Raw genomic sequence first — 11008 nt, forward strand, 5'->3', positions numbered from 1 at the left:
GAAAGGAAAGGAAAAGAAAAGAAGAGAAAAGAAAAGAAAAGAAAGGAAAAGAAAAGAAAAGAAAAGAAAAGAAAAGAAAAGAAAAGAAAGGAAAGGAAAGGAAAAGAAAAGAAAAGAAAATTTGAAAAAAAAAAAAAAAAAAAAGAAGAAGAAGAAGAAGAAGAAGGAGAAGAAGATAAGGAGAGGTAGCATATTTAAAGGTTGCTACATAGTTACAACAAAGACAAAGAAAAACATTTGTTGATTGAGTTTTATCCTCAAAGGGGCTGAATACATATTTGTAGTTGGTATCTTGTTCTATAATTACTCTTTCCCTCATATAAATTCCTTGAGTCCCGTGTCGTTTTATTCCTTCCTTGTTTCTTGTTTCTTGGATCTATATTACTGGTTGGAATAATACAAGGTTGTATTATCTTGATTTAGTTCAACTAGTTCTTAAAGAACATGAGCGGGAAAACTATTGAGGTAAAAGGCAAGAGAGTGTGAGACTATTATCGGGGAAAAGCCAATTAGGAGTGAAACACGAGTGGAATGCCATTATTCGAGCGTAAACACGTAAGGGAGTGTGTGAGGTTTTTCCACTAACATTCATTTGTGCAGCATTTTACAATGTCTCATCGGAGTGGCTCTTCACCAAAGGGGATGGTAGATAACTCATCATTTGTATTGCAATCCATGCAACAACAGTTTGAGCGGTTGAACTTGGTGTTAGGTGAAGTGAGGGATAGGATGGATCATCAAGAAGTGGTAATTAGAAATTTACAAGGCAGGAGAGATAGGAGGAGGAGTGAACCTTGTATTGAACATAACTGTAAGAATGAAGGGTATGGTGAGTCTTTTGTTGCTAGGCATGCTCTCAATATACAAATTAAGATGGATGATATAGAGAAGCAGAGCGAGAACATTTTTCATACTAGATGCCACATCAACAACAAGGTATGTAGTATGATCATTGATTTGCGGAGTTGTATTAATTTGGCAAGCACTACTTTAGTTGAGAAACTGAATTTACCTACCTTAAAACACCCTAGACCATACATGTTGCAGTGGTCGAGTGATTGTGGGGAGGTTAGGGTCAATAAGCAAGTGCTAGTTACTTTTTCAATTGGAAAATACCAGGATATGGTCCTTTGTGATGTAGTGCCTATGCATGCTGGTCATATTTTGTTGGGGAAGCCATGGGAGTACGATAGGAAGGTGATCCATGATGGGTTAAGGAATATGTACAGTTTTGAAAAGGATGGAAAAACAATCAAACTTGCTCCTTTAACTCCAACACAAGTCCATGGGGACCATTTGAAACTGAAAAGTGAGGTTGCTCAAAAAAGAAAGAGTGAAAATGAGTGTGATCAAAAAAGAAAAAGTGAAAAGGAGATTGAGCTAAAAAGCAAGAGTGAAAGTGAGATTGAGAAAAAAAGAAATAGTGAGGCCGAAAACGAGAGAGAGAGTAAAATGAGTGAGATAAAAGATGAGGGTGAGGCTGAAACCTCAAGAGAAATAGAGAATGAGTTGAAAAACAGTTGTCAGGTCGAGAGTTCAAAACAAGATGAAGGAAAAGAGAGTGACAGAAAAAAAGAGAGTGAAAAGCAAAAAGAGAGTGAAAAAGAAAAGAACTGTGGAAAGAAAAGAGAGAGTGAAGAAAGTGAGAGAAAAACAAAAAGAAAAGTGAGTTTTTATGCTAAGGCGAGTCTTAATACTAACGAACTTGACTTATCTTTGCCTAGTGTTATTGTCTTTTTGTTGCAGGGATATGAGGTTATGTTTCCTAGAGGTGTGTTTAGTGGATTGCCACCTATTAGGGAGATAGAGTACTACATTGATTTTGTGTCAAGTGCGACAATTCCTAACCGACCTTTCTTTGAAGAACATGAGTCTTTTTCACACTTGAAGGGACAAGGTAAGTCGTTGACTATAATGCATGCTAAGCGGGAGAACTGTGTTGAGACTTTTCCTCATGTATTCAAATACACACAAGGTATGGAAAATTTTGTGGTTGATGCTTTAGCAAGAAGGTACGTCCTTATCTTCATTTTAGATGTAAAATTGTTGAGACTTGCATATAATAAGGAATTGCATGCTAATGATGATGACTTTGCTAGTGTCTATGGAACATGTGAAAAAGTATCGTTTGGTAAGTTCTATAAATTAGATTGGTACTTGTTTAGAGAGAATAGATTTTGTGTGCCAACTAGTTTTATGCTTAAGTTGCTTGTGTGTGATAGACATGGTGGTTTGTTGGGTAACTTTGGTGTAAGGAAAACTTTCAACATGTTGCATGAACATTTGTGGAAGTATTACTTGCCATTCATTGAGTTTGCATATGATTGGAGTGGTGTAAGAAAAACTTCAGGTGTGTTTCATGAACGTTTGTGGGAGTATCTTTTGCCATTCATTGACTTGCTACATGAACATTTGCGGGAGTATCATTTGCCTTTATTAGAGTGTGCATATAAAACCATGCATACTACTATTTCTTATTCTCCATTTGAGGTTGTTTATGGTTTTAATCCACTTACTCATTTACCTCTGATGGCTTTGCTTGTTGATGATAGGAGTAGCTTGGATGAACATTTTCAATTTCTTGAGAAAATTAATGAAAATACACGTGAAGTAGATCTTTCAAGTAAGTATCAAGTTTTTGCTATTTTCAATGTTACTAACATTTTTCCTTTTGATCCAGGTGGAGATTCGAGGTCGAATCCTTTTGAGGAGAGGGGGAATGATGGGAACCAAGGTGGGCCTAGTCTTAAAGATCATTTGTAAATTCTAGATGGGCCAATTACAAGATCAAGGACCAAGAAGATCAAGGAAGCAATGCACGGATTGGTGCAATCCACTTGGGATGAAGCTAGCAAGAGCCCAACACTCAAGATGGGCTTGAAAGAAGGAGAACCAGCTTTGATCCACTTGATTCAAGCTGTGGAAGACATGGCTTAGAGATAGGGCCTATTGTTATTTGAGACTTCAAATTTGGTTAAATGATTTATTTTATTAGTTTAGAATAAGTGGGCTTGAAGATGTCTGGCCCACACGTCTTATTTTCAATGAACTAGAGTTTTCAAGAAGGCCTTGTATTTTGGCCAAGGGCTTACTTGGAAAGTTACTTTTAGGAATTAGGGTTTTAAGAAGTACTGTAGCGTTACTGTAGCCGCGGTACTGTAGCGTGACACTGTTCATCTGGGGCATTTTGGGTAAAAGGGGGCTTTATTTTGGCTAGGGTTTTAATTAGGTTTAGTTTAAATACTCCTTGTAGCCTCATTTGAAGATCAGACAATATTGAATTTTATTTGTGAGTTGAGTTTTCTCCTCTTGTTCTTGATTGAACTCTTGAACTTATCAAAGGTAAATCACAACCTTTGTGGCGTTCCTCCTTTGTAATCTGGGTTCTTGAGACGGGTTCTTCATCGGGTCTAGATTTTAATATAATCTAGGTTCTTGAAACGGGTTCTCATCGGGTCTAGATTCTCCATCCTTGACTTGATTTTTGGCTTTCTTGGGGAGTTTTCAAATTGATTGTGGGTTCAAGGGAATTCATTCCCACGGGTTCATATCAGTTTCTTTCTAGAAATGGCTAAACATCAAAAAGTTTTGGAGTTAGCAAGTTTGACCCAAGGATGGTAGATCAGTATTTTGCTCGTTTTATGGAAATGGGGGGGTTTGCACCTCATCTGATTAGTACCGAGAAGATGTAAGCAAGGATGTTCCAGGATGGTTTGCAACCTTATATCCGAAACCAAGTAGCATGCCTACAGATAGGAAATTTCCAAGAATTGGTCAATGTAGCTTCAATAGCAGAGGCGGAGCAACGACGACTAATTGCACAGGCTCAAGTGGATAGGAAAAGAGGATTTCCTTACTCACCAGGAAGTAGTACGGGGAAGCGAAAGGCCCCTGTAACTCCGAGCAAAGGAAAGGGCGTGGTAGTCGGGAAGGCAGCACCCGTCACTCCACCACCTTGTCGCCAATGTGGGAAGAGGCACAACGAAGAATGTCGTAGGGCCTCGGGAGCTTGTTTCAGATGTGGTCAAACCGGCCATATGATCCGAGATTGTCCACAGATTACGCCTGGAGGAGCGTCAACACCAAACACTAAACCCAAGACTGCATCGAAAGCCAAGGTTTATGCCATTATGCCCATATAGACTATTGAAGGCGGGAAGTAGGATTCAATCTACCTCCATGAGAAAGGATCTGTTATATGGGTGAGACTGTTTGGCTTGATTTGTCTACGGTAACGGCAAAAAAAGTCAAGAAGAGCTTGGTGAACGGGGACAACATTTATCTAGCAATGATGATGGACATAATGGCAGGACCTAAAGAAATCCATGGAATCACTGTGATTGAGGATTTTCCTAGGGTCTTCACCGATGAACTACCTGGATTACTCCCAGATCAAGAGACGGAATTTGTAATTGAGCTTGAACCAGCCACAGCCCCAGTGTATAAGGCACCTTATCGAATGGCCCCAATAGAGTTGAAGGAGCTTAAAGTGCAAATTGAAAAGCTTCTAGTGAAGGGTTTTATCCGCCCTAGCTCATCGTCGTGGGGAGCACCGGTCTTGTTTGTTAAGAAAAAGGATGGGACTCTACGGATGTTTATCGATTATAGGGAATTGAACAAGGTGAATGTCAAGAATAAATATCCCTTGCCAAGGATACATCAATTACAAGGAGCTGCGGTTTTCTCAAAGATTCATCTACGATCTGGATATCACCAACTCAGAATTAGGGAGCAAGACATCTCTAAGACTACTTTTTGAACTCGCTATGGACACTTCGAGTTCCTAGTCATGCCTTTTGGGCTGACAAATGCCCCTGCAACATTTATGGAATTGATGAATCGGATTTTCCAGCAATACTTGGACAATTTTGTAGTGGTGTTCTTAGATGACATATTGATCTACTCCCATGATGAGGAAGAGCATTAGAGGCACTTGAGGATGGTATTGGAGATATTGTAGGAACATCAGTTGCATGCCAAACTTAGTGAGTGCGAGTTTTGGCTCCGCGAAGTGAAATTTTTGGAACATGTGATTTCTATCAAAGGAGTGGCAGTGGACCTTGCCAAGATTGATGCTGTAACGAAATGGCAAAGGCCAACTAATACTCATGAAGTATGTAGTTTCCTCAGTTTGGCAGGATACTACCGAAGGTTTGTAGAAGGGTTTTCTAGACTTTCTAGCCCTTTAATGGCTCTGACAAGGAAGAATGATATGTATGGACTGAGTAGTGTGAGAAGAGTTTTTAAGAATTGAAGAAGAGGTTGAGTTCGGCCCCAGTATTAGCACTACCAGAACCTCATAAGCCTTACGTGGTCTACAATGCCGCCTCTAAGATGGGTTTGGGATGCGTTCTAATGCAGGAAGGAAGAGTCATCGCTTATGCTTCGTCACAGCTCTAGGATCATGAATGGAATTATCCTACCCACAACTTGGAGTTGGCAGCGGTAGTTTTTGTACTCAAGATTTGGAGGCACTATTTGTATGGAGAGAAATGCGAAGTGTACACGGACCGCAAAAATCTCAAGTACTTGTTCAGTAAGAAAAATCTGAATATGAAGCAACGGAGATGGGTGGGGACCATTAGTGATTATCAGCGTGAGATTAAATATCACCCTGGCAAGGCGAACGTTGTAGCAGACGCACTTAGCCGTAAAGCTCAGATAGACTTGCCATCAGTCTTGGCAAGATTGAGGAATCTAATGATTGGAGATCTGCCGCGAGATGCCATTTTCATAGTAGTATAAGAGTTCATATCTATGACTGAAGAAGAAATCTTGGAGGGACAGCGTAAAGATGAGAAACTGGAAAAGCTTCGACAAAAGATTCTGAAATCAGAAGGGCTGCAACATTTCTCTATGGGAAGGAATGCGATGTTCTTTTATAAGGAGAGGAAAGTGATTCCTAACATCACCGAATTGAAGGAAAAGATACTAAGGGAGGCTCATTGCACCCATTACACAGTACACCCTGGCAGTACAAAGATGTACCAAGATTTGAAAAGTCAGTTTTGGTGGGATGGAATTAAGAAAGAAGTAGCAGAGTTTGTGGCAAAATGCTCCATCTGCCAAATGGTAAAAGGCAAAGATCAGAGACCGGCAGGTGAACTACAGTCATTGCCTATCCCAAAGTGGAAAAGGGATGATGTGTCGATGGACTTTGTAATCGGTCTGCCAAGGACATCTTCAGGAAAGAATTTTATATGGGTTATAGTTGACAGATTAACCTAGTGCACATCTTCTACCCATAGCTAACACAGACTCTATGGAAAAACTCTCTCGAGTTTATGTTAAGGAAATTGTCCGATTGCACGGAGTACCTAAAACCATAGTATCGGACCAAGATACCCGTTTTACTTCATGATTTTGGTAGAGTTTGCAAAAGATGTTAGGCACTCGTCTGAATTTTAGCATATCTTATCACCCTCAGACGTATGGACATACGAAATGTATAATCCAGACTTTGGAAGACATGCTGTGGGCATGCATTATGGAGCTAAGTGGTCATTGGGAAAGTCACCTACCTTTGGTAGAATTTGCCTACAATAATAGTTTTCAGGCTACCATTCAGATGGCACCCTACGAGGCTTTATATGGAAGAAAATGCAGATCCCCATTGTATTGGGATGAAGTGGGTGAAAGTAAAATGCTAGGACCCGAATATTTACATGAAGTTTAGAAACAAGTAACCACGATTCAAGAAAGAATGAAAGCAGCCCAGAACAGGCAGAATAGCTATGTCGATAACTGATTGATATGAATCCGCGGGAATGAATTCCCTTGAACCCACAATCAATTTGAAAACACCCCAAGAAAGCCAAAAATCAAGTCAAGGATGGAGAATCTAGACCCGATGAGAACCCGTTTCAAGAACCTAGATTATATTAAAATCTAGACCCGATGAAGAACCCGTCTCAAGAACCCAGATTACAAAGGAGGAACGCCACAAAGGTTGTGATTTACCTTTGATAAGTTCAAGAGTTCAATCAAGAACAAGAGGAGAAAACTCAACTCACAAATAAAATTCAATATTGTCTAGGCCTTCAAATGAGGCTACAAGGAGTATTTAAACTAAACCTAATTAAAACCCTAGCCAAAATAAAGCCCCTTTTTACCCAAAATGCCCATGATGAACAGTGTCGTGCTACAGTACCCGCGGCTACAGTACGGCTACAGTAACGCTACAGTGCCTCTTAAAACCCTAATTCCTAAAAAGTAACTTTCCAAATAAGCCCTTGGCCAAAATACAAGGCCTTCTTGAAAACTCTAGTTCATTGAAAATAAGACGTGTGGGTCAGGCATCTTCAAGCCCACTTATTCTAAACTAATAAAATAAATCATTTAACCAAATTTGAAGTCTCAAATAACAATAGGCCCTATCTCTAAGCCATGTCTTCCACAGCTTGAATCAAGTGGATCAAAGCTGGTTCTCCTTCTTTCAAGCCCATCTTGAGTGTTGGGCTCTTACTAGCTTCATCCCAAGTGGATTGCACCAATCCGTGCATTGCTTCCTTGATCTTCTTGGTCCTTGATCTTGTAATTGGCCCATCTACAATTTGCAAATGATCTTTAAGACTAGGCCCACCTTGGTTCCCATCATTCCCCCTCTCCTCAAAAGGATTCGACCTCGAATCTCCACCTGGATCAAAAGGAAAAATGTTCGTAACATTGAAAATAGCAAAAACTTGATACTTACTTGAAAGATCTACTTCATGTGTATTTTCATGAATTTTCTCAAGAAATTGAAAATGTTCATCCAAGCTACTCCTATCATCAACAAGCAAAGCCATCAAAGGTAAAGGAGTAAGTGGATTAAAACCATAAACAACCTCAAATGGAGAATAAGAAATAGTAGTATGCAAGGTTTTATATGCACACTCTAATAAGGGCAAATGATACTCCCGCAGATGTTCATGTAGCAAGTCAATGAATGGCAAAAGATACTCCCACAAACGTTCATGAAACACACCTGAAGTTTTTCTTACACCACTCCAATCATATGCAAACTCAATGAATGGCAAGTAATACTTCCACAAATGTTCATGCAACATGTTGAAAGTTTTCCTTACACCAAAGTTACCCAACAAACCACCATGTCTATCACACACAAGCAACTTAAGCATAAAACTAGTTGGCACACAAAATCTATTCTCTCTAAACAAGTACCAATCTAATTTATAGAACTTACCAAACGATACTTTTTCACATGTTCCATAGACACTAGCAAAGTCATCATCATTAGCATGCAATTCCTTATTATATGCAAGTCTCAACAATTTTACATCTAAAATGAAGATAAGGACGTACCTTCTTGCTAAAGCATCAACCACAAAATTTTCCATACCTTGTGTGTATTTAAATACATGAGGAAAAGTCTCAACACAGTCCTCCCGCTTAGCATGCATTATAGTCAACGACTTACCTTGTCCCTTCAAGTGTGAAAAAGACTCATGTTCTTCAAAGAAAGGTCGGTTAGGAATTGTCGCACTTGACACAAAATCAATGTAGTACTCTATTTCCCTAATAGGTGGCAATCCACTAAACACACCTCTAGGAAACATAACCTCATATCCCTGCAACAAAAAGACAATAACACTAGGCAAAGATACGTCAAGTTCGTTAGTATTAAGACTCGCCTTAGCATAAAAACTCACTTTTCTTTTTGTTTTTCTCTCACTTTCTTCACTCTCTCTTTTCTTTCCACAATTCTTTCTTTTTCACTCTCTTTTTGCTTTTCACTCTCTTTTTTTCTGTCACTCTCTTTTCCTTCATCTTGTTTTGAACTCTCGACCTGACAACTGTTTTTCAACTCATTCTCTCTTTCTCTTGAGGTTTTAGCCTCACCCTCATCTTTTATCTCACTCATTTTATTCTCTCTCTCGTTTTCGGCCTCACTATTTCTTTTTTTCTCAATCTCACTTTCACTCTTGCTTTTTAGCTCAATCTCCTTTTCACTTTTTCTTTTTTGATCACACTCATTTTTACTCTTTCTTTTTTGAGCAACCTCACTTTTCAGTTTCAAATGGTCCCCATGGACTTGTTTTGGAGTTAAAGGAGCAAGTTTGATTGTTTTTCCATCCTTTTCAAAACTGTACATGTTCCTTAACCTATCATGGATCACCTTCCTATCGTACTCCCATGGCTTCCCCAACAAAATATGACCAGCATGCATAGGCACTACATCACAAAGGACCATATCCTGGTATTTTCCAATTGAAAAAGTAACTAGCACTTGCTTATTGACCCTAACCTCCCCACAATCACTTGACCACTGCAACATGTATGGTCTAGGGTGTTTTAAGGTAGGTAAATTCAATTTCTCAACTAAAGTAGTGCTTGCCAAATTAATACAACTCCGCAAATCAATGATCATACTACATACCTTGTTGTTGATGTGGTATCTAGTATGAAAAATGTTCTCGCTCTGCTTCTCTATATCATCCATCTTAATTTGTATATTGAGAGCATGCCTAGCAACAAGAGACTCACATACCCTTCATTCTTACAGTTATGTTCAATACAAGGTTCACTCCTCCTCCTATCTCTCCTGCCTTGTAAATTTCTAATTACCACTTCTTGATGATCCATCCTATCCCTCACTTCACCTAACACCAAGTTCAACCGCTCAAACTGTTGTTGCATGGATTGCAATACAAATGATGAGTTATCTACCATCCCCTTTGGTGAAGAGCCACTCCGATGAGACATTGTAAAATGCTGCACAAATGAATGTTAGTGGAAAAACCTCACACACTCCCTTACGTGTTTACGCTCGAATAATGGCATTCTACTCGTGTTTCACTCCTAATTGGCTTTTCCCCGATAATAGTCTCACACTCTCTTGCCTTTTACCTCAATAGTTTTCCCGCTCAAGTTCTTTAAGAACTAGTTGAACTAAATCAAGATAATACAACCTTGTATTATTCCAACCAGTAATATAGATCCAAGAAACAAGAAACAAGGAAGGAATAAAACGACACGGACTCAAGGAATTTATATGAGAGAAAGAGTAATTATAGAACAAGATACCAACTACAAATATGTATTCAGCCCCTTTGAGGATAAAACTCAATCAACAAATGTTTTTCTTTGTTTTTGTTGTAACTATGTAGCAACATTTAAATATGCTACCTCTGCTTATCTTCTTCTCCTTCTTCTTCTTCTTCTTCTTCTTTTTTTTTTTTTTTTTTTTTTTTCAAATTTTCTTTTCTTTTCTTTTTCTTTCCTTTCCTTTCTTTTTTTTTCTTTTCTTTTCTCTTCTTTTCTTTTCTTTTCCTTTCTTTTCTTTTCTTTTCTCTTCTTTTCTTTTCTTTTCCTTTCCTTTCTTTTCTTTTCTTTTCTTTTCCTTTCACCAACTGATTTGATCACAAACAAGAATAAGCAGTTGAGAAAACCCTAACAATAACTCAGAAACCCTAACAAGAGATTTCAGCCAACACAAACCCTAGAACAATGAATTTTAGCAACCCTAACAATAGTGAAGAAGTCTGCTAACCACCACTATTTTTTTTTTTTTTTTTTTTTGTAATCAACCCTAGAACAATGAAGCCCTAGAATTAAATATGCAAGAAATAAAAGATAGAATAAGACCTGATTGGAAACCTTGCTCTGAATACCAAATGATATGAACCCGCGGGAATGAATTCCCTTGAACCCACAATCAATTTGAAAACACCCCAAGAAAGCCAAAAATCAAGTCAAGGATGGAGAATCTAGACCCGATGAGAACCCGTTTCAAGAACCTAGATTATATTAAAATCTAGACCCGATGAAGAACCCGTCTCAAGAACCCAGATTACAAAGGAGGAACGCCACAAAGGTTGTGATTTACCTTTGATAAGTTCAAGAGTTCAATCAAGAACAAGAGGAGAAAACTCAACTCACAAATAAAATTCAATATTGTCTAGGCCTTCAAATGAGGCTACAAGGAGTATTTAAACTAAACCTAATTAAAACCCTAGCCAAAATAAAGCCCCTTTTTACCCAAAATGCCCATGATGAACAGTGTCGT

At 38.7% G+C, this 11008-nt stretch overlaps 1 protein-coding gene across 1 annotated transcript; it reads left to right on the top strand.

Moving 5' to 3' along the window:
• Positions 1-3698: 3698 nt before the first annotated feature.
• LOC121236555 lies at positions 3699-4142 on the top strand. The gene has a single exon (XM_041133005.1). The coding sequence runs from the start codon at positions 3699-3701 to the stop codon at positions 4140-4142; it is 444 nt and encodes a 147-aa protein (XP_040988939.1).
• The last annotated feature ends 6866 nt before the right edge of the window (positions 4143-11008 follow it).

This window comes from Juglans microcarpa x Juglans regia, chromosome 6S (genome assembly GCF_004785595.1).
Source record: "Juglans microcarpa x Juglans regia isolate MS1-56 chromosome 6S, Jm3101_v1.0, whole genome shotgun sequence".
Taxonomy (NCBI): Eukaryota; Viridiplantae; Streptophyta; class Magnoliopsida; order Fagales; family Juglandaceae; genus Juglans; species Juglans microcarpa x Juglans regia.

Excerpts from the sequence above, each read along its gene's own strand:
- LOC121236555 (XM_041133005.1), top strand. The coding sequence starts at position 3,699 with ATGTTCCAGGATGGTTTGCAACCTTATATCCGAAACCAAGTAGCATGC.